Source organism: Thermobia domestica, chromosome 9 (assembly GCF_964235325.1).
Source record: "Thermobia domestica chromosome 9, izTheDome1.hap1.1, whole genome shotgun sequence".
NCBI classification, from domain to species: domain Eukaryota; kingdom Metazoa; phylum Arthropoda; class Insecta; order Zygentoma; family Lepismatidae; genus Thermobia; species Thermobia domestica.
In genome coordinates, this window is record NC_137462.1 from 132,452,091 (window position 1) to 132,476,788 (window position 24,698).

At 33.7% G+C, this 24,698-nt stretch overlaps 1 protein-coding gene and 1 long non-coding RNA gene across 2 annotated transcripts in view; one reads left to right on the forward strand and one right to left on the reverse strand.

Moving 5' to 3' along the window:
* The window catches only part of LOC145694131 (uncharacterized), a 191,088-nt gene that overhangs the window by 83,010 nt on the left and 83,380 nt on the right, over positions 1–24,698 (reverse strand). The gene's annotated exons all lie outside the window — the stretch shown is intronic.
* On the forward strand, positions 2,929–24,225 carry LOC145694130 (uncharacterized). Its single transcript, XM_081770249.1, has 3 exons — positions 2,929–3,359; positions 14,810–16,282; positions 24,091–24,225. Exons 1-2 carry the CDS (start codon positions 3,348–3,350, stop codon positions 16,274–16,276), a joined length of 1,479 nt encoding a protein of 492 aa, XP_081626375.1. The 5' UTR covers positions 2,929–3,347; the 3' UTR covers positions 16,277–16,282; positions 24,091–24,225.

The window sequence follows — 24,698 nt, forward strand, 5'->3', positions numbered from 1 at the left end:
AAAACGAGCTAAAATTGTTATTTAAAATCGGGTAATTAATTCAACTTACCCTTAAGGCCGATTTCAACCCTAAAATTTATGAATGATTTGTAAGCTACATGTGTAAACACACCGTATGTTTTATGTAAATCGAATGAATCTTAAACCTAAGTTTTAAGAATATAGGTACTTACCGGTATATGTTTCTAACGAACATTTTTACGGTCATCTGCATACTTCAATCGCTTGAGATGATTGAAATAGTTCAAAGAGAACTTCTTATCATCTTTAAATCTTCGAAACTATTGTATGCATAATTATGGAAAATGTTATACGAATACACAGTAAAATGGCTATGTCCGTTCTTTCATCCATCTGTCTGTCCGTGTGTATGTCCGTCGACAGGTTGATAGGTGCCATTCCTCCTCCTCCCCTTTAATCCTTTATTCCATCCCAAATTGGTAGCACTCAACCATTTCCAGTTTCAACGTCGATCACCATAGAGGAAAAACAGAAATTTCATAGAGAAAAGTGTTTCTTTTTTCTTAAATCCGATTTCTAATGGATTCAGTGTCTTTGTAAGATGTCCTATCTACACTCATATTGTCTACTAAATCGGGAAATGGTAGAAATATACTGTGATTTCTGGTTTTAACATTGGTCACCATGGAACGAAAACTGTAATAAGATACGATAAATGAACTAATATACGTGAAATCACGATTCTTCTATAATAATAGATTGCATCTTAGTTCTTATTTTTCTATTAGAACAGAAAGTAGATAATAAAATAACTACAATATTGATTTCATAGAGCAAAACTGAGATAACATGAAATTTCCTTAATATAGATTCTGCGAACCAAGAAATAAACGATCCCACGTTTTTGGCTGTTCCCTCTCTATTGCAATCGGAAGTGATACGACTACTACTTCCGGTTTCAATTTTGAATGTCCATATTTTGGGAGGCTGTCCTACAAGTTCACACTGTAAAACAAAACTCACTTCCTTCTTATGCAAAAGTTGTACTCGAAAATTCTATTCCTTTTCCAAAGTCGTTGAATAAATTTCATTTTGTCCCATTTTCTTGGTTGATATAATCTCTAAGCATTAGTTTTATTTCAAAACTCTCAAATACAGCAAACGCTATGTTTTATTAAACTAGGACAAATTCTGTAGGAAAGTAATCGCGAAACAGAATCAGACACAAAAATACATATCATGTCGAAAAAAAAGTACAAGTTAATGTAGGCAATAATATAGAATAGTTAGTTGATTTTGAGTTTAGCATTCCGTGTTCATCACCGACGCTATATGATACATGGACCTACAGCTTTAACCTATGGGATCCGAACCATAACAGCTCCCACCGGGAATCGAACCCGAGTCTTTCGCGATAACAGAATAGTAATTAGTAGAAGTTAGTGGAGCTAGCAATATAAGTTATTATGAGTTAGTATTCCAGTAACGTTACTATTCTATTTTAATGAGTAGAATAGAATGAAATCAGGAAACTACTAAAAAAAAAAAACTCGTAATGATGTCCATTATGGCCTCGCATGCCAGACGTAGAACCAAGAACTTCCTTACAAGAGGTTAATGTTCTTCCTGCGGAATACTTTAGGTATGATTTTTTTAACTTTAGTGGAATTGAAATGCTGATATGGTTTTACGAAATGAGTGTATATGAACAGTTATAGCTTAGTTTCGTAATCGAAAGGTTCTTGCTTCAAATCTCACAACCGGTCATCCTGACGAAGGTTTCTGTATATATTTCACTCAGCGCCTCTAGAGAAATGGTTGGTTAGTGCCTTAAATATATAAAAATCCTGACCGAGTTAATTGACAAATTTCGTTTCTCCAAATACAAAATTTCTGCATCTGGGAACTCCTCAAATAGATAAATAAATCAACAGTTTTTCATTAAAATGTGGTTATCTAATGTGTTAGGAGCATTATGGACTGTTAGAGGACAAAAACAGCGGATATAAATGCTGTTATTAACGTATGGAGTCAATAGCCAATTCCTTCCAGCAGCAGAAAATTCTCCTTATTATTATTATTTGCAATGAATGACTCACCGTTTAGCGCAGTAAAAATTCATTTCCAACGAACTTCTCGATAACTGCTCATGAGAATTTACATTCATTTACAAAATTATGTTCAGTTTAATGAGAACTATCAATTGGTATTTGTCTCGTCTTTGGACATTTGTTTTCATTAATAATGTTCTAAAACTTATTTTATTTACTTATCTATTGAAAAGAAGCCAATTCAAAGACGATAGACCTGTAGCTAATAAGTTATACTATATTAGAAGTAGGATGGCCAAACCTTTCCGGGGAAATTTCACTTTCGGGATTTAGTAAAAGATCCGGAATTCATAATACTTCCGGAACTCGGAAAAATCCGGAATTTAGAAAATTCCGGATCTTAGGGAAAGAAAACCTTTAATTCAGAAAAATTCAGGAATTTTTAGGATTTTACTTTCCAGATTCCAGAAAGTAAAAAAAAAAAAAAAAAAAAGAAAAAAATGGAATTGGCCATCCATATTTGAAAGATGTAAGAAAGGAATCAGCATTTGAATATCAATGAGATTGTACCTGGGCTAATGCTTGCCCAGTTTTTATAAGGTCACTTACACATGTACACAAACAAGTTGTTAAACAATTATTCTTCAGCTAACTTATACACCAAGCACCAAGTGGTTACTCATGGTACTGTCTAATGTATAATGGTATTCTCTCAATTCAAAGTTGAGTGATTCTACCTTATTGTTTATTATTAACATTAGAATATAAATCTTCGTACTGGACACTATACCGATGTCAGTATACAAAGAAACATTGCGGGAGTTACAAGGTACCACCCGCTGAGTCTTGGACATTACTTGTATGTTTCATTAGAATAACTGGAAACGATAATGATAATTAGTATAACAACATATGAAATGAAAAAGAATAAGAAAGAAAGATAAGAAAATTTAAGGAATATTCGAAGAAAAATATAATAAAAATCATTCTTGTGAAGCAAAACACCCAGATAACTGTTCACTTGTAAACTATCATATAAAAAGTATTGACAATGAAACAGTTTAGTATTTCGTGCTGAAATCTGTTCCGTCCGAGCACGGACTGGCAAGTTCATTTTTTTTTATGTTTAAAAATTTGTGCTTCATGAAATTCTTTGCTAACTTTTTTTTTACAACTGAATGAATATTAACTATATATAAAAAAGATACCTATCGTGTGAAAGTTCTTTTTGTCAATTTAGTTCTTCTTGGTAGCTTCACCGATAATAGTGGTATAAAAGAGACGATTGTGTGTTACATACAGTGCATTTATTGCCCTTGTGCTCATCAAAGAACAATGAAAGCTCAGGTAAGACAATGTGTACATTTTTTTTCAAAAAATACAAATATTATTATTTGTAATGGCTAGTTTACATGTTTAGGCTGTACTTTAGTTCTTTTCTTGTATTCTTTATTGCCTTTTCCTAAAATTGTTTCCGTGTGCAGAAAGGGAAGAACACGCAATTTATTAATGTCTTTTTCTCCCTTTCTTTTTAAAGAAGTGTCATCTTTCCAACTAAGTATTTAAATGACAAACTATTAAAGTTAGAATAATTATTCTTATTTATCTGTCACTGAGTTTTAGGCGGCTTCAAGTTTCTGAATTTAGATTTCAAAATTTTTCTTTAAGTATTCAATTAACAAATTTCGCTAACCCAGGAAATGCCTAAGTGTATTTTTTTTTTTTACCTAAATTGAGATGTAGTTATGTAAATAACATATTGAATCATCAACAGTATCCAGGCAACAGTGATAAAATTCTCACCACTGGTTTCAGAGGTCCCATATTCAATCTCCAGTGTGGGCTAAACAATATCGTGCTAGTTTTCTCGATCGTCTACAGTTTTCCCCAAAATTTCATCAACAGTATTCAGCTATTTAACTCATTCTTTGGCATTCTTTGGCAAAGTATATTCTTTGGCATCAGATACGAAGACCTTTAAGCCAACAGCAAAAAAATATTAGTTTCATTTCACACAAACATTATTGTACTATTGTTTATTGTACTATTAGATATGAAATTAGTATCTTGTATTCACGAATAGGTACTTTAATTAAATCTCCACTAACTGTTATTTCTTTGTGTAGTTACAAAATACTTCTCGGATCAAAATAACTTCTTATATTATTCTAATAATACACTTTACTTCATATGTAATGTCTGCTTGTATATTTGATACAATCTCCCTAATTACTAATAAATCCCTCTTTAGACTAATACTTACTGAGCTTCAAACTTTTTGTCCAACCATTTTAATATGACATAAATTAAATTTCCCACATAAAGGAGATATGCATGTACGTGGTGACATTCAATTAAATACTTTCTACTCATACATTCAACTCTTATTTCAATGCATAATACTACCCTGTTGCCGACTTGAGGTTCGGGAATGTGTAGTCAGTGCTCCTGATTCCCTTTGCTGTTGTTGCTAATTTTCTTCCCCGGTTGATTTTCTGTTCCTTCTTATGAGTAATAAAAATTACCGTATGACAACTTTAAGTTTATATGGTAACTGTAATGCTACTGTATAGTCCTTTCTGTCTCATATTAGTTATGGAGAAATAATAAAGGATAATATGTTAATTGTATGCTATGCTAGCTAAAACTTATAAGAATAGTACGCGTATGTTCATGTATCGCTTCTATTGCTTGTACAAAAGGCACCACAAGGTTTATGTGGCATAATTGAGACAATGTACTGGATTTTAAACTATCTAATTCCTATGTATCAAAATTACCACAATATTACTGTTAAAGTATGAGTATGAGGCAGTATGATTCCACTAGAAATGTGCGTGTAGCTCATATGTTTTAAGGTATTTTCACTTATATCCTGATGGGTGTAACAAGTCATTACCATAGTTAATATAGAATAATCGTGGTGAGCGTGAAAACTTTTGTGTACACCAAGAAGGTGAATACATACTATAATATAAAGCAGGTTTTAGGAAGATTAGTGCATATTAATTTAACCTGAATGTATTTTAAGCAGGGTAAAAATTCGAAGTAAAAGGTACAAATAGAGAGTTGAGTTGATTTTAGTTTAGCGTCCCTTTCAGCAACGAGGCTATATGAGACGTGGACCTACTGATTAACGTGGAATCCGAACCACATGAGCTCCCGCCGGGAATCGAACCCGAGTCTCCCACGCCAAAGGCGCGTACGCTAACCGCTTAGCCACGAAGGAGCCCAGGTACAAATACAGAAGTTCTGCTTCTACAATAATGAATCTTCTGATTTCTTAAGTCATAGTTACATCCTTCTACGCTCTCTCCCAGTAAAGTTTTCATTTCGGCTATAAAATATTCACGAATTATACACAAAATATGGTAGTTAATTTTACTGATGAATGTTATTAATTCATGGATGTATTTCAAGAATTCATATTTAACTATGGCATCAAAGTTGAAACGTAAGACTATTTATAAAGAAGAAACCACAGATGGCACTATAGTATGATCAGTGTATTCTTACATTAGTGTGATGATTTATTTTGTCTGAACTACAGACTATAGAATATTCCTTCTATACTATTTCTTATACTATAACTTGAACTATAACTGGGGTTTACAAGTAAGTTTCAAAGTTGCATGTTTACATGTTAGTGTGAAAGTACATGTTTAATAGAACTTATCTGTAATCTACATGTAAGAAGTATCCTAACGATATTACTAACACATTTTTGTGTTAAAATCATGAATGTCCAGTTTTCAATGTATATCTGAGGGTTAGAGTACTTCTTAATTGTAACTCAGTAATTGATGTACATTATTTTATATTTTCATCAAGAAGGAAATCAAGTAAATTTTTGGTCATTTTGTACACTTTTAGTTTTTAAGATCTTTGTCTGAAGCTTCACTAACAAGGAGAATTACGGAAGTGTCACTCCCCGATTTGAATGAAATTTTGCACATTTGTAGAACATCGAAAAATAATCGACACGTTTTTTGTTGTTGTTGTTGTTTCGGCAATGGTGAAGGTTTAAGAATGGAAACCTCCCTTTGAACGTTAGGGGTGGTCTCTAAGCATAGACCGAAAACAACCATTTAATTTAGAAGAAAACATACTGGTTGGTTCAGGACAGCTGATTCAGAAACTGGCGTCAAAATTACAAAATTCAAAATGGCGGATTCAATATAGTGATTTCAATTTCAAAATGTCCTCTGGTTTGAAATTCTCTGCAATTAGCCAAGAACAATTATAATTGGCAAAAATTACAGCGAGAAGATTGCGGGCCAATTTGAAACCCCTTTCTGTACTAATTTTAATGGTATGCTTGATTAAGGTGAGTCTCTGCACCTCTCACTATAGAGTTTACAGAGACATAAACAGTAGGCAATGTGGCACAGTCAATAAATCTATGACTCACAGCTACACCATATAGCCTTTAATTAATGAAAATGGTGTTCTGTTATCAGCGTTGTTAATTATTTTGCAGGAGAAGAATGGAACATTTGGCCCTATAGTCCAAAACAACTTCTTTAAATCTGGAAATGTCCTTGTGAAAGTATCAAATTCGGGAAAATTAACATCAGGTCTTTTGAGATCATGGTTTCAAGAAGTTTTTCTTCCAGCGTCTAATGCAGCTTATTTTGTTATTAGATTCGTGGAGTGGTCACAATTAATCAACTTTTCAACCTATTTTATGAACAAAAGAGTACCTCAAAATAGAAATCATTCGGCACTAACAGCTGGTAGGATTAAACCTCATGATGTGTTCGTCTTTAGGCTCTGGGAAAACTTCTTGAGACATTTTACTGATATTGTTCTCTACAACTATAACATAAAGTTACATCTCCGTAATAACATAATTTAGATAGAAATCACTGATTCATAATCAGTTTTCTTCTCCTGGATCTGCAAATCTTATTACATATGCATGATACAAACACAGTTATTTGGTTGAAGATTGTGCTGCGTTTTGCGATTTGTCACAGTTATTACTGTAATAAGATGAGCTTGGTGTAAACAATGTTTATGCCTCACACTTTTTTTTTTTTTTTTTACGAAATATTACTGTGAAGCGATTTCTCAATAAATTCATGATTATAATAACTGAGGATATGTGAAGTTCTGACATAGTGAGAGGCAAGGGGATCATTATACATAAGCACCCCGAATAGGGAGAGGTGGAGAGACTCACTTTAATCAAGTATTTCGTTAAAATAAAGGGGTTTCAAATCAATAGAAAGGGTTTTCCAATTAGTCTGCAACCTTCTCGTAGTAACCCCTGCCAAGTTCTTGGCTAAGTGCACAGAATTCAAAACCAGAAGACATTTTGTAATTGTAATCACTATATTGAATCTGCCATTTTGAATTTTGTAATTTTGACGTCAGATGCTGAAACAGGGTCCTAAAACCCCACTGACAGCGTTTTCTCGATGAATTCATAATTATAACAATGGAGGATATGTGAAGTTCTGACATAGTGAGAGGTGAGGGGACTCACAATACATTAACAGCCCGAAAAGGGAGAAGTGCAGAGACCACTGGTAGTATGTTTTCTTCTATATTAAATGATTGTTTTCTGTCTATACTTGAAGACCACCTTCAAAGGATGGTTTTTCACCCTTAAACCTTCACCATTGCCGAAACAAAAATATACGTGTCGATTATTTTTCTATGTTCTAGAAGTATGCAAAGTTTCATTTAAATCGGTGAGTGACACTTCCGTAAGTCTCCTTGTAAGGGATTAGAAAGTCATTTTCATGTTTTGTAAATAACTGTTATAATATAAAGCACAATATAAACTTTTCCACGTGCTTAAGCGCACCAACTTTGTCACTGTTTCTCACAACTTTAGTAATGTGAATTGATTTTCCTGTGCTTTGAACGCCCCAATTCAAAGGTAATGGTAATCTTGTTTCGTATATTCAGCCTCTTTTCATACGCTTTAATGATCACTCTACACTACATTATATATATAAATTAAATGAATCTGAATTTTTACTTTTGTATACTTCATGTTCAGTATACAGTTGCGTTAAAATAAAGTAAATCTGCTCCGAAGTAATACTTTCTAGTTTTGCGTAAAACTATGAACAGTGGTCTGCAAACGTGGCTTCCCAATCGATTTTCTTCAGTCACTAACATTCGAACGAATTGGTCACTTTGAATACGCATGATTTACTGACACGCAGAAAGAAAAAGATACTCAAATTATTCGAAACTTAGTACCAAAAAAGTTGTAGAAGTTGACGCTTTTTTTTTTTTTTTTTTTTTATGACAACGGCACTCTACAGCCATGTCCAAAATGAGTGTCTCAATCTATAACTGTCTTCTTATGGGAATATAATTTAATAATGATTTTGCAGAGTACTTTTAATACTGATACTATGTGTATAATCGGGAAATGTATATTTGTGGGAAATTTCATAGAAAAAGAATTATAAATACGAAAATTAGTATGAGTAAAACAAAATGTTGCTAAATGGACTAGAAAGTTTTATTTTCGTTTTATTGTTCTTATTTACTGCTCTTTTGACATGAAATTTGTCACATACATGTCTTTGCCAATTATACACATACTAACGTTATAAGAAATACCGGGCGAATTCGTTATCAAATTATGCTATTTCTACATCAACATGTTTATAGACATGTGACTATTATTTTGGACATGACTGTACTGTACTAGGAAGGAAGAAGGAGTCATAAAAATAACGGTCGTTATTAGTGTCGAATCCGAAGATTTCGAGGTAGCTTAGATAAAAAGTGGCACTCTAGATGTCGTTTTTTCAAAGTGTCTCTTTAGTCCCCATTAGCACCCTGAGGGTGAAATGGTGACATGTAAAAATAACAGAAAACAACCAATATTAGCGACAAATCCATAGTTTTCGGGGTTCCTAAGTAGATTGCTGACAGGTCCGTTGTCGTTTAAGTCTAAGTTCAGCTGCCAGTTGGTTAAGAGCCCCGAGGAATCCTAGCGGGAGTGGGAGGGGACTTAGAGCAATGATAAAATAAATGATCTAGAAAATATATATTAATATTGAAAAATGAAATGAAATCTTTAAGTTTTATGTCCCACGGTTATGCCGGTTAGACTAAAGGAGACGGTGATGATGAGAGATGAATGAAATGGTGGAATGAAGAAAGTGGGAGGAACGGGAGAACCCCGAGAAAACCCACGCACAAGGTGTTTGTCCACCACAAAGTTCACTTGGCGGGAGCAGGAACATAGAAGGGTTTGAACCCGGGACCCCAAGCACCAGAGGTGAACGCTCTACCACTGAGCTACCGCGGCCCTTATGTTAATATTGAATTCATACTACAACGATAATTCTCTTTTCTTGTAATTTTCTTTTCTATTGTAATTTTGGGCAATATTAGATTTCTAAATATGCACAAGCCAGACAATTTTAGTAGAAGACGGAGAAGACGCAAATAATATAGATAATCATCTCTAAAATAATATTATATATCTTTAATAATATATGTTTATCTTTAATATTATATATCTGTGTACACTAGAATGTCCATAAGGTGTCATTTTGACACTTTACGTCTTAAAACCAAACATGAAATACTCATTTCTTAAGCTAAAGGTTGTAAGAGTCTTTACTTTTTTCAAAGTAATATTATGAATGAAAAAAGCAACAGTACGATTAGTTTATTCATGTACGACTGTATGATATGTTTTGCAGAAAGCGCCCAAATTGACACGTTTTCTTTAATTAAGGGCTTCTGTTACATAAGCTTCTGTTGAGTACTCTTCGATCAAGTTTTATGTTCGGTGGTTTGTGTTAGTTAGTTTTGTTCCATTACGTGCTCAGAGTACTGTATAGTGGTTTACCGTAGTCTTATTCTTGTGCCAACAAAATAATAATTTTTTGACATTACAAGGGCAATTTTATTGAATATGCTTTGCTCCAAATAATGTTTCATAGAAGGTCTCCAGACGAAATACTTGCAATTATACAAGAAGAATCGGATAGTGGTGAATTAACTGAACAAATAGACGCTCCAGACGCGATGAGTTGGAATTCCCAAATTGATGCAGTAATGAAATCGTTGTAATGATAGTTCTCACTCTAGAGAAAATGAGAAGAGTGATCGAACAAATTAGTCAGGTACCATTCCAAGTACCAGTGTGGGTAGTAACAAAAGGAAAGGGACTATACCAGGCAGTGGCGTATTTACGATTTTGTTTCGGGGGGGGGGACTTTGCCTGGAAATGTGAAAATTCTACAGGATATTTCATATACTTTACTATACTAAGTAAGATTTCGGGGGGGCTTAAGCCCGGAAGCCTCCCCCTAAATACGCCACTGATACCAGGAATTGGGTAGACACGGAAACGTCCTCGTACAGACAATATTCTATCAGATATGCTTATCGGTCCTGACAGTACCCAGTGTAAAGTGATTTAAATAGGATCCAATAATCCTGGAAAGGATTAGCTCAAAACGTGCTTTAGATAAGTACCTGGATCAACAAGTTACACCAAAAGCAACAACGTTGTGGACGGCAGTCCTGCCTGCGAGTGGTTTCTCTTTCTGAGTAAGTCAGTTTTGGATCACATTCATCATTGTACTGAAGCTGAAGCTAATAGAGTCTCGGAAACTGATATTGGTCCATGACAAGGGATGAGCATCTTGCATTTATTTTCATCCTTTATAACCGAGGAGTAAGTGAATGCAAAGGTTTTGCCGCGCGTTCTCTTTGGGAAGAGAAATAAGTATTAGAATTTTGTCAAGTACATCATGTCGAGAAACCACTTCTGTAACATATTGCGGCTATTCAGGTTTGACTTCAAGAGACCGGGTCTAACCGCATCTAAAGTGATCACTATGCTCTCTTGTGAATGGAACCGACTCGTAGTGTCTCACGTGTTACAAACCATGCATATTAACAATTATTTGACAGCAGAGCCTAGATGTCTTTTCGCCCAATTCATGTCTTGAAAGCCAAATATGGCCAGAAAGTTTTGGGTTCTTCTGGATGTGAAGTCGAAGTTTATGGTAAATGCATCTCCATACTTGGGCAAGGATGAGCAACGACCACAAAATCAACGGCTTCCAGTTTATGTTGTTATGAAACTCTAAAGCCTCTCTTCAATACTGGACGTAACGTTACCTGCGACAACTTTTTAGCCTCAGCTGAACTTGAAAAAAAAAAAAAAAAAAATCCTTGAGAGAAAAATAAGCATAGCCAGCACTTTGAACAAGGTGTGAAGAGAAGTACACTCATGTCCAAAATTATTGTCGCATCTCTATAAATATGTTATTGTAGGAATATAATTTGATAACGAATTCGCCCTGTATTTCTTATAACGTTAGTATGTGTATGATCGGCAGAGACATGTATGTGGCAAATTTCATGTCAAAAGAGCAGTAAATAAGAACAATAAAACGAAAATAAAATGTTCTTGTCCATTTAGCAACATTTTGTTTTACTCATTCTAATTTTCGTATTTATAATTCTTTTCCTATGAAATTTACCACAAATACACATTTCCCAATTATACATATAGTACCAGTATTAAAAGTACCCTGCAAAATCATCATCAAATTATATTCTTACAAGAAGACAGTTATAGGTATGCGACAATCATTTTGGACATGAGTGTACCTGATGTCAGTAGAACCTCTTGACAGCCTCGATACGAGTCTACAATTTATGATCATGAGCCAGGTTTCTATTAAATCACTTTGGTGATATGGTCATCATGTTCATGATAATTATCCACTACGAAACATGAAACATGAAAAGATAGTGAGCACTGACAGCATAAAGAATATACAGTACTTGCTCCTGAGCTTCCTAAATTTATCTCACAGATCCTTGTGCAATTATACACCGATTACAAAGAAGGTGAATAAAACTAGCTTGTGAGTTTCAGTACTCACGAAAAGCTATTACAATGGGGCGCAGTGAAAAAATGAAGAAACGTCATTAAAGATTCACTTCATCACTTAAGATAGTGAGAAAAATAATAAAATATAAAACGCTCGGGAAAAGCTTAGGAGCAGTCATAAGAGTGAATGTGAAATTCCGAGTTGTATAATCTTTTTGTAAGTCTAACTTTTACCTGTTCATTTGATTGTTTCGTTTCAACTTGAGGAATACCTAGTCGAATTATGAAATTCAGTTATTGCAGTATATTAGGGCTGGCGATAAACAATTCATATGGAAGCTGAGACTTTAAACAAATGGGTTTCAGACAAATACTCGAATTATTCGAGAGCATTTTGGAACAAGCTTAATTACTCACTTTCAAGTAGCTGATACTTGACCAGAATTGAATATGGTGACATAGATATTTTACAGTGACAAACATGCTTAATGGTGACAATTCTGAAATTTTGATAAAAATGTTATCTAGTTCTTCACATATAAATCTATGACATTCTTCACATTCGCTATTTCAAACAGACCTAATAAGGAACAGTCAATTCAATGGATTTATTAAAAGAAAAGTATAATCGAGACATGAGATAACCTAGCAAAGATCAGCACTTCCTCCAAAATTATCTAATCACACTTGTAAACCAAACTGGGAACCTTCCGACAACTATGCAAAAAATACTACCTAACTGACTAGTAAAATGACAATGACATTTGTGGTACTAATTACAGAGTTATTATTATAAGTAGTGATACTAAATGAATATTATTTATTGGCCTCCTCAGTTGTTTAGTGCCTAACACGTACGTCTTAGATGCATGTGGTTCCGGGTTCGATTTGTGGTCGGGCAGCGTTGAAATTTGAATACATTGCAGTGAATCGGTTGCTAACCTAAACTGTAGGCTCACGTCTCATATAGCTTCGGTGCTAAAGAGTGACGCTGAACTCCAACCTACCAATCCACTGGTAAGTTTGTTAAAATTGTTATCAGGTGTGAGTTTCTTTCCCGTCCGTAATTTTAGATAAATGTTACAAACCAGGCAAAATTTAGGTACAAGTTTGAAATTTAAAGAAAATACTATTCTATTTAATTTAGATTTGATTCTGAGTTTAGTGTCTCTTTTAGTAACAAGGCTATATGAGACGTGAACCTACAGATTATCGTGGGATCAAAACTACTTGAAATCTCACCGGAAATCGAACCCGAGTCTCCTACGCCAAAAGCGAACACGCTAGCCACTTAGCCACGAAAAAGCTCTCTATTTAAAAAAGAAAATGATATTTTGTAGATGATAAAGACCCTGTAACACAACCAGAAGTTATTATTGTGGAAAGTACCGTTTGTCGAGGATTACTGTTAATACGTTCTGACAGCGTCTGTTTTGGTTAGGGACACTAAAACTGAACTGTACTAAAAATCCAATGGGCGCAAGAAAGAATACGTATATATCCTTCTTGTAAGAAACAGTACACTTTTAAATAATTACCCAGGATATCACAGAAACCAACATGTAAACTTATATGCAGAAATAGGAAATTCGTACATTGGTAGCATTTGAGAAACTTAAATTTAAGAACCATCTCTCTGAACTTCTGAACTCATCGTCACGAAGCTAATTGTATTAACCATATCAATTAAGGAAATAAACAAACAAAATTATTGCGAGTAGGCAAACTATATAATATTGTAATTAACAGAGTTTTTTCGAAGTCCCACTAGATTAGGAAACTTCTCGCGTGTTACAACCATGCGTGTTAACAATTATTTCCCAGCACAGCCTAGATGTCCTTTCGCCCAATTCATGTCTTGAAAGCCAAATATGGCCAGAAAGTTTTGGTTTCTTCTGATGTGAAGTCGAAGTTTATGGTAAATGCATCTTCATACTTGGGCAAGGATGAGCAGAAACTACAAAATCAACGGCTTCCAGTTTATGTTTATGAAATTCTAAAGCCCCTCTTCAACACTGGACGTAACGTTACCTGCGACAACTTTTTACAGTTTACGAAAAGTTTCAATATGCTAAATTCAAATTTATTGTGCTAAATTCAAATGTATATTGTAATATGCAGAGTGTTCTAAAATTTACAAAAAGAAATAACTTTCTGAGATTTTTTTAAAAAAAAATTAGATCTAAAATGGTAAATTCTCCATTGTTGATGGTATTCTCCATTTGGAATGTTTGATGCTTTCAATCCAATGTAACAATAAAAACAGGAAACGTAGAGCTAATTCAAAAGTAATGTAGTAATTTTATTCTATAAAATAATAAATAAATTTAGTGTTTACTGGTATGTTTACTGGTGGTTTAGTGTTTACTGTTTTACACAACATTTGGTTATAACTTATTGGGTCACATTACATATGCTTGCCTCGGCAATCTATATAATTTCTTAAACCCATCGTCGTAGTTATTCGACACAGGGGGAGTTACCTACGAGATAAGATGAGACAATTTTCGAGACGAGGTAGGTGGCTCGACAGAGCTATTCTATGAAACCGATACATTTTCCGAGACGAGACACCACTTTCATGTCTCTTTTTAGAGACGAGACAGCTTCAACCCTTGTCTCGTAGGCAACCTTAGTATACGAGAGTGGAAACAGAGCTTTTCTAACAGAAACAAATACACTTTCCGAGACGAGACAACACTTTCACCACACCATTTCGAAACTAGATAACCTGAACTCTTGTCTTATAAGTAATTCTAGACACAGAACAAAATAAAATTGAATATTTTACCACTAATAAAGTGATAATTCTAGTATGTGTACTATATATTAATATGGCGAACATTGCAAATCATTTTGTCTTTCATTTCAAATATCATGCCTCCATTGTAAATAATATTGTCTCCGATTTTCAGATATTCTTCATCCGTTGTAATTCATTTCTTGTCTTTCATTTCAGATATTCTTCCTCCTTCTTGCCTTGTCAATTTGTTGTCAAGGAGAAGAAGTTGAAGAAGAAAACTCTACCTCAAGGAGAGCCAAAAGACTTAACAATGGATTGGCAAGGAAAGCAGAATTTGAACGGACAAAAGAATTAGAAGAAGCCATTAACAGTAGAAATTTGATGGAGAGGGAAATTAGAAATATAATGGAATTCGTTAAATCTCGCAGACGAATGGCAACTGAGGTAAATGAAAGTCCAAAACAAGAAAGAACACATAACGATGAGGAATTTAATGGAAAGCAAGAAGGAGAAGCAAGTGAAAATATATTCAAAACGTTTCAACCTAATAAAAATTTCCAAAAATTTATAGAACAAGATCCATTCCCAAATATTAATCTTCATAACGTTAATAATAATAACAGGGAAAGAAACCCAGGGTTTACATCAGACGAAGAGAACAGAGATAGGAAGCCCAATATACGAAATATTGTAGGCTTTTATAGAGGTAGTCACGACGACTTCGAGAAACGATTCAGCAGTTTGTTTCTCAGGGATGTTGGAAGGTTCGAAAAGTCTCCAGATAGCACAGATGAGCGCCAAAGACAATCAACTAATTTTCAATTTAACCAACGACAACAGATCGAATCACCAACCTCCAATTTCCCAAGTTTTGAGAGGCATGTTCGTGAATTTGGTAAATACCAAGGTCTTTCTGGTGGTATAGATTCTAACGGTAAATCAAAGTTCCGAGATGTTGCGTTGTCTCCCGAAACTGATAGTGCAAAAGCTTCCACTGCTGATATCACAATAGGGCAAGGCACTGAAGAACACAGTAAAATTGTTTCACAAACAGGTGAAACCACTAGAAATGGTGAAACTTCCAAAAATCCAAAAACAGTTGTCCTAACAACAACTAAGCATTACCCAACAGTTCATCTCATACCGGAAAATTTCAAAAATTATTTCTTTGACAAAGATGCCAGTCCGATTTCTCACTCAACAACTACAGTAAAACGGCCGGAGTCTAAGAAAGAACAAGAAAAGCCTAAGCCCAAATCTGTATCAGATAACACTAAAAATGAACATACACTATCACCTCCACGTGAAACTGAAATAAAATTTTATCCAAAGAAATTCTTACAGTCTCATCAAGAAAAACAGAGAGTACCTGCATTGAAGCCCTTTCCGTTCCCAGTCTTCAAACCCCACGACTTCGACACTAGCAGTTCTCATCATACAGAGTCTATTAATGATGGTAAAAATGATGAGCATAATCACAGTCATCATGGTCACAGTCATCATGATGATGGTTCTGATTCTGATGGTGGTGAAGGTTTTTTCAAAGAGGGATATAAGAAACATTTTACCAACAAATTTCCTACCTTGGATCTAAATTTTGGATTTGACTTTGAAGATGAACTTAGGCATGAGTATGAAAAAGAAGCCGAAAAGAGTGTAAATGAAGGATCGTCTATTAAATAGAATAAGGTAAGTTCTTATTCATTTTAAGTTCCCATATACTCCTTTCCTTTATGATAAATACCCAGATTTTACCTTACACTCTCAAAATTCGATATTCTTGCTAGATTATATTTAGATACTTGTAGATATTATACACTGAGAAAAAACCCGTTATCTGGACAGCGCAGCGGTATATTGTACAAACATACAGAATCCTTATGTTTATTGCGGAAATCTATACGGAGCATACGTTACCCATATGCTACATACTTCTCTCGCTTAGATGTTACATCATGCCATTCCAGGATGTATGACACCTAATAGTCTTCCGTATGTTACACACGTCAGCTATATATTGCATACTTCCATCTGTATATGAGATCTTGACCGCCTATATAAAGTTCTTTCGTTCATATGGAAAGTACGTTTATTCGGAACACTTGTGCGGAAAGTACGTACAAAATATACTTTTTCAGTTATACGTTTGCTGTACGTTAAGTCCCAAAAGTACAGAATTTACACATGTAACCTACGTTTTTACGTACTCCACATATGTGTTTTTTTTCTCAGTGTAGAAGGATTGAAAACTACCCAAAGTTAACATTTTATTGTTCAATTCTTTTTTTTTTTTTTTTTTTTTTCAAATTTTGATTATACGAAATACGTGAAGTAGTTTCATTACTCTAATTTATATTCCGACACCTATTTTAGATGTCGTACAGAAACAAATTGCATACTATTAAAAGCAATTTGTTTTATGGCCCTTTTCTTAATATATGGCTCTTAAGATTTTGCAATGAAATATTTTTTCATAAATTTAAAATTGGGGAAATTTGAACTTAATTTTATAGAAAACGGTCAATTTTTTTTTTTTTTTTTTTTTTTTTTTACAAGTTGGAGAATATAACATATGTTTTTCACGCTTTGATAAAATTGTATTAAATATATATTTTAGAAATGAAAATAAGAAGAGATAATTGAAATAAACAAAGTATCAATACGGAATAACGAACGTTCTTTTTCCTTTTAATATACTGTATATACTATATAGAACAATGGAATGTACCCTGAGAAAAAAATGTAGGTGACGTACTTAAAAAGATAGGTTACATGAGTAATTCCTGTAGTTTTTGGACTTAACGTACAGCAGACGTATAACTGAAAACGCATGTTTTGTAATACTTTCCGTATAAGTGTTCCATCTGTACGTACTTTCCGTATGAAACAATATAGGCGGTCGGGATCTCACATACAAATGGATGTATATAACATACAGCTGAGGAATGTAACATAAGTATATGCATGTGATATACGGAAAACTGTTAGATGTCAGACATCCTGCAACGGCATGATGTAACATCCAAGGGCAGTGCCTATGTAGCATACGGATAACGTATGCTCCGTACAGATTTCTATAGTAAGCAAGAGGATACGGTATATTTGTACAATATACCGCTGTCTGGAGAATGGATTTTTCTCAGTGTAGAAAGTTCTTAGTAACTTTTGTTTTAATTCTTGTTTTAGAGGTTCCAGTTATTAGAATTACGCAGTTCTATCAGTATGATGCTCATTATTTTAAAAAATAAACAATACCTTTTATTTCCTTTCAATAAATCTAAAATGGTCACTTTTAGGGAAACTGAGGTTTAATTTTTTTGATTCTATTGATAAATAGAATCATTGAAAAGGTTGGTAAGTTGTAGTATTGCTGTGTATTAGAGTATTTGCATAGCCATATTGGAAATGTATTACTTGTGTTCAAGGCCAGGATTTCTGATTCACAAAATACGTGGTTCAGTGTAGTCTAAAATTAGAGATATATTTAGTATGCAATATCAATGAATTGGCCTTTAACATGGGAGACCCGGGTTCGATTCCCGGCAGAAGCTAATCGGTGTCGGATTCCACGTTAATCAGTAGGTCCCGTCTCGTATATCCTCGCTGCTGAAAGGGACGTTAAATTCAAAACGAACTCAATTAAATTAAATGACTCTTTATTGTTGAATGAAATGAACTTCAGAACATCTATTGTTTTATTGTTTGAACATATTTTATCAATGTAGCATTTCTGGTAGACATATGCTATTATTATAGGCAATGCTGTTGAATTAAGTTTAATTGCAATTGTGTTACGCTAAATATTTTTCTATTTCGCTTGCTTATCTAAGACTGGTACCCTTGATGTGTACGTAAATCAGGCAGAACCTCTTCTAGTAAATGTTTCATTTTAAATTTGCTTTTAATAATACCTACTATGAATACTATGAATACTTAAACGTAACCTTTACTACTCTTCAAAATATGTCTAAAACTGAGGTAAGTAAAGTCAAGGTAAGTAAATTTACCTTGAAGAGAGTATGTATTTGTATATTAATATCAAGATTTAAATAAAAATTTCTTAGTATTTGTTCACTTCTTTGAAAAACATTCAGCAATTTTGAAACTTTGACCAGAACCATCATGACCAGATGGCCATAGATGACCAGAACTATCATGCATAACTGGCATGTTAAACGGAGGTAAAAGTCCTCCTATTTCAAGGATGCCAAGAAGTCTAGTCATAACCTAGAACTTGCTGAATGCCACTTAATTGCGTTTTACCCGAAGCTTCGGCTTGCTGTACACTTTCGGTTAAAATCGTGCTTAGTTAGAAAAAAAAACTCTATTGGTCACACTTAACAGACTTATTTTTGTTTCAACTTTGTCCAGTAAAAATCCTAAACATCATACCATATTTAATACAATTGCTCAGACTGTAAAAAATAATGCACCATCAAAGAGCGGCATATTAAAATAAGAGCGTGAACAAATAGATAAAATATTACTTTAACCTGCTTTCCGAATGTAATTAGGTTATTATGTGGTTAAACAGATGGTGACACAAATGCTAATGCTCAAATCTAAATATAGTTGCCGCACTTGTTCTATTTTGAAAATTGCAAAAACATAATTTTTAAGCTGCAAGTAAATCGTCACAATAGTTTTTAAGCTGTAAATATTTTGTCACAATAGTTTCTAAACTCTAAGTAAATCGTTACAATAATTTTCAAGTAGAAAGTAAATCGTCACAATAGTTTTTAAGGTTAAGTAAATCGTTAGTTTCTAAGCTGTAAGGATATCGTCACAATAGTTTTTAAACAAGAAGTAAATCGTCACAATAGTTTATAAGCTGCAAGTATATCGTCAAGATAGTTTATAAGCTGTAAGTAAATCGTCGTAGTCATAATAATTTTTAAGCGAAAACTAAATCGTCACAATAGTTTTTTAAGCTGTAAGTACATCGTCACAATAATTTATAACCATAAAGTAAATCATCACAGTGGTTTTAAATCGGCAAATTGCCTTCGCAGTTTCGCACCCGATAGTATACTTAGCGACATGTATAAACGTCAGGCGTATACTAGCGTGATTATTCTATTATTAGAATTGCCGTGACTCACGTTGATTATTAAGAAGGATTATCACATATTTGAAACATGATACCTCTCTGACTGCTTACTTAGAATAATTTTAGGGTTGAGTTTTGATTCATTGATGTTCCGAAGTCCACAAATTTCGCACCTAAATGAATTATCCTAATAAAATGCGTATTTAAACCAGTTTCTTGTGACCTAACGCAATACGTTCAGCTTAGTTCATAGAAATCTTTAGGCAAACAGAGCCAAATAACAAATTAAATAAATAAATATTCGATTTTTCACCTACCTTGCTTCAGAGTTTGTTGTTAGTCAGTCATATATAGAAAAAGCTATTAATAGTCTAGTGAAAATAATTATTGGTTAAGATTTCATTGAAAGATTTCATATTTTTAAAAATTAAATATTTAACACAAGCCGCGCCCTTTTGAGTAAAGTATGCATACAGTAGTGCCATAGCTTACGAAGTTAAATGACTTCGGAAAGTTAATCGCATCATGAAACTCTTGTATATTGAATCGAAATTTCTCATTTAAAATAATAGAGATACGATTTTATTCATTCTGCATGCCAAATGTCTTTTTGAACGTATAAAAGATTACCTTACTGACTGAGTAGCTTTCAGGCAAACTACTTAAGTTAGAAACTTGAAATCTGGGCAGTACGTAGGACACATGACGTAAAATAACAATAAGTAAGGACTTCTGGAAATTCGACACGGAAGAAGGGAGGAATAGGGAGTAGAAATTGTTACAATAATATGCCGAATCTTCCAAGGTTAAAAATATGAAATTTGGTATTTACAGTTTCCATTTGAAATATTTTAATATGTAGTTTAGTATTTTTAAGTACTAAATGTAGAATTGGAGGTAGAAATCAGAAAACCGGATTAAGGTAGTTGTTCGTCTCAAAGGAGGACATTCAACAATACCACACTCGACCACCTGCCCCAGTCTCCGGGACGGGAGGGGGTCAATTTTGAAATCTTAAATAGGACCTAGTCATCTATCACGAACGAAAAATGTTTAATACAAAAGTAACGTATTTTCCCCCCAGGGAATCCGAATCTGCAATAAAAAGGTTCCTATTTAAGATTTCAAAGTTGAACCCCTCTCACCTCCGGGACTGACGTAGGGGTTGAGTATGGTATTGTTCGATGCCCCCCTTTGAGAGGAAAACTTTCGTTTTAACTATTTTAAAATCTGATTTGTAGTTTTCCAGACACTTCCAAAATCATAGATATTTTTATAAAAAGGCCTTGTGTCCATCTTAAACACAAATTAAACATAACTTTCTTATAAGGCTGTCTAATTCTTTATTATAAATTAACGAGAAATGTTACAGTTTTGAAAGTATATCACTTCCTCCCTCAGACTACTATTCCCACTGAAATCATAGATAACATAACATAATTTGTTATCTCGACCAATCAAGAATCATTTCTCTTGGTCCGAAACTGTAACATTTCTCGTTAATTTATAATAAAGAATTAGACAGCCTTGTAAGAAAGTTATGTTTAATTTGTGTTCCAAAAACAGTTTTAAATGCCTCATTTTTTCAACTGTTAGTAACCCATTTTGATTTTTGTTGATTATAGTTCCATTTATCACGCAACGAATAGAATGTTCAATACAAAAGTTACGTATATTTTCCCGTAGAATTCGAATCTGCATTTAAAAAATGAGGGTTCCTATTTAAGATTTCAAAGTTAATCCCCTCCCACCCCCGGGGGGTGGATCGCGGGGTCGTGTGTGGCATCGTTGGATGTCTCCCTTCGAGACAAACAACTTTTGTTACAACTTTTTTTTAAATCTGATTTGTAGTTTTCCAGATATTTGCAAAAACAGTCTTAAATGCCTCACCCGGTATATTAAGATATCCATATGTTCGAATTCCTTGCAATTTTAAGCATGTGCCCCTATTTTTGGATCGCTTAAAATTAGACACACCAGATTTAGTATTTGGGCTTTTCATTCAAAATAGTTTAACACGTATTTAGCTTCTTTTTTCTTCTTCAAATTTTTCACTTGAAATGGAAGAAAGACGAGCACGGTTGATTCGCTAGGATACTCACAGGAATCAGATGAATTTTATGTAAAAGGTGCAGAAAGAACATAAAATGTTACCCACAGTAATACGAAGGGGAATTTACTGATAAAAAAACAAATGAAAATGGTAGTTTTAGACATACGTAATCAGTGGCGTATTTACGATTTTGTTTCGGGAGGGGCTTTGCTAACTTTCAAGGGGGGCTTCGCCTGAAAATGTGAAAATTCTGCAGGATATTTCATATACTTTACTATAGTAAGTAAGATTTTGGGGGGCTTAAACCCGGAAGCCCCCCTAAATACGCCACTGTAGGTAATTAATTTTACAAATAGCCTATCAATAATAAATACAGTAGTAGCCTTCCGTAAATGAGTTCAGAAATTCGATGGAGGATAGAAAGGAGTGATTCTTTGGAAGGAAAATCACTTCTCTCGAAAATTATTGGTGACTGAGTGATTTTGTTCTTTCCCTGGACTTTGAACACACTGTAAGTTGATTGTGACTCACTTGACATTCTTGGTTTAGCTTCACTAGAAAAAACTACCTAAAGACAGAAGTCTTTGTTTTAGCACTTTTCAAATTACTAAACTATGATAACGTAAATCTTAAAGAACGGTTCTTCGCGTCTGTTCATCTGTCAACAGGCATCATAGAACAATGGTAGGGATATCCATTCTGGAATCAATTTCAGTAACCCAAGTATAGATGTCAGCTCATATGTTAATCTTATATTCAAACCGAAAGTCCTGGAAATTAACCATTTCCGACCTTCCATTTGAACATTTCATTTCATTTATTTGAACTGTTTCATTAGCTTACGAAACACGAGAAATTCTTATGTGAGCATTACAGTTGTCAATGAAGCAAATACACTATTATCAGGTAGCAGAAACTATACATAACATTGTATCTATACATCTTTCAAAATACAAAAACTATAAAAGAAGTGATATCAAGTTTGTAAACATGATCACTTACATCGTAATTAGGTAACTGTTCTCTGTCATGTAACCAGGAGTAAGTATATGTTATCAGCTCTTCATTTAGTGAATAGCAAGTAGGTTAAATAACTTCTTACGGAAAACAGTAGCATTAATTATATTCGTCAAGTACATAGAACGAGCATGGTAACTGATAGCATCAAGCTTTTTTTTAAAAATCTATTCAGCATTTCAAGAAAAGATACTATCTTCAGGCATCTCTACTGGAGCCGGAAGTGATAAATTTTACTACTGTTCCCATTTTAATATTGATCTCTGTAGAGACAGCGTCACACCAATAGGTTCTACTTATTCCTTTAATATCTAATCAAACCGAAAGTGGTAGAAACTAACCATTTCCGGTTTCATAGCCATATAGCAAAACCGGGAAGATGTAGTGAGAAGCGTTCATTGTTTCGAAACGATATTATTCATCTGATACGTTAAACTCCTACCCAAACTAGCAGTGGTAGACATTATATGTTCTGTAGTCAATTAACCGCCCGAAGGGAATTGTTCCATCTTAGATTTTATTCCTGTACTGCGGCCGGAAATTTTAAAAAAATCTACTACAATTTTCAATTGAATGTTAATCTTCATAAAGGAAAAATCGTAAGAGATAGGAAGAAATGACCTTTCGATTTGGATTCAGCGTCACAAAAATAAGTTCTATCTCCGACCTCATCTCTGAATTATAACTGGAAGTTACAAATCTACTAGATCTAGTTTCATTATTAAGTTAGCATTAGTATAGTTCGGAATCTACTTTAGTTTCTCAACGGGAAACGAAATGATTATTTCTTTAACCTATGACTTTACATTGTTATCGTTACTAACTACATCATAGACTGAGACCGGCGAAGTAGAAGATTTTTATACTTGTGGGAAACGATACGTATTCATGCTTTCATTTTCAACATCTTTGTTCAACATTGTTTATTATTCAAGGGCTATATTGCAAGGTTTTGTATTGCCTTATTTAAATATTCGATAGCAAGTTGGAGCGTTTTTTTGTTTTATACGAATATATTGACTCGTATCTTCAATACTACGAGTAAGTCGTCGATACAGTTTTAAGTAGAGGAATCAAGAATTAGCTTTGTGGAAACTGATTTAAATCATTATTTTTTAAAAACAATGTCATTAAATTTAAGAATAACTTTATTCACTAAGAATATGAAATGTTTCATTTTATGAGCCCTAACAAGTAAGCATTCAATAGTTTTAAGAAATTTATAGAATACATAGATATATCGGTACCCTTCTTTTCTAGCAAAGCGTAGTAAGTATGTAGTTTATATATGTATGTGTTTGTATTTATTGAATGTAATCATTCATAGATAGTAATGTGATTATTAACAATGGAATATTTCTCTTTTATACTTTTCAGTTTGTGAAATCTGAAGATCATTCTGGATCAGAAGTATTAAGTGTCGATAAAAACCGCCATATTTTTTAAAACAAATATTACAAATGTATATATTTATTTTTTACATTTTGTAAATATATAATTTAAAATACAGAAAAAAAACATTAGTAGTTTTATTTATTTTACCCATCCACCTTCTTTATGGAAATAAAGTCTCCATCAGAAATTTTAGTACTTATACAAAGATAAGAAAGTAAAGGAACTTCTTCATGAGATCAAACTGAATTCGATTAGTCATTTGTAACATTTCTTAAATACTCAGGCCCGTCTTTAAATACACTGGTCACATTAGGGGGGGGGGGGAATTTCCAAGGGCGATATACTAAAAAGAATCGTCATTGAAGATGGTATGTGGTTAAAATATTCTGTCCACAAGAAAGAAATTAAAGGAAGATATAGGCCTATATACTGAAAACAATACTGATAACCACAACGCAATCGAGATATCTCGTTACGACACTAGTTGTGCTAGAAGGAGCTGACACTATTGCTTATCGGGTGAGAGGGGCATGAATACGACTTTCTCAGGGACGTAAAATATCTAAATACGCGCCTACTAATGTTGCTTT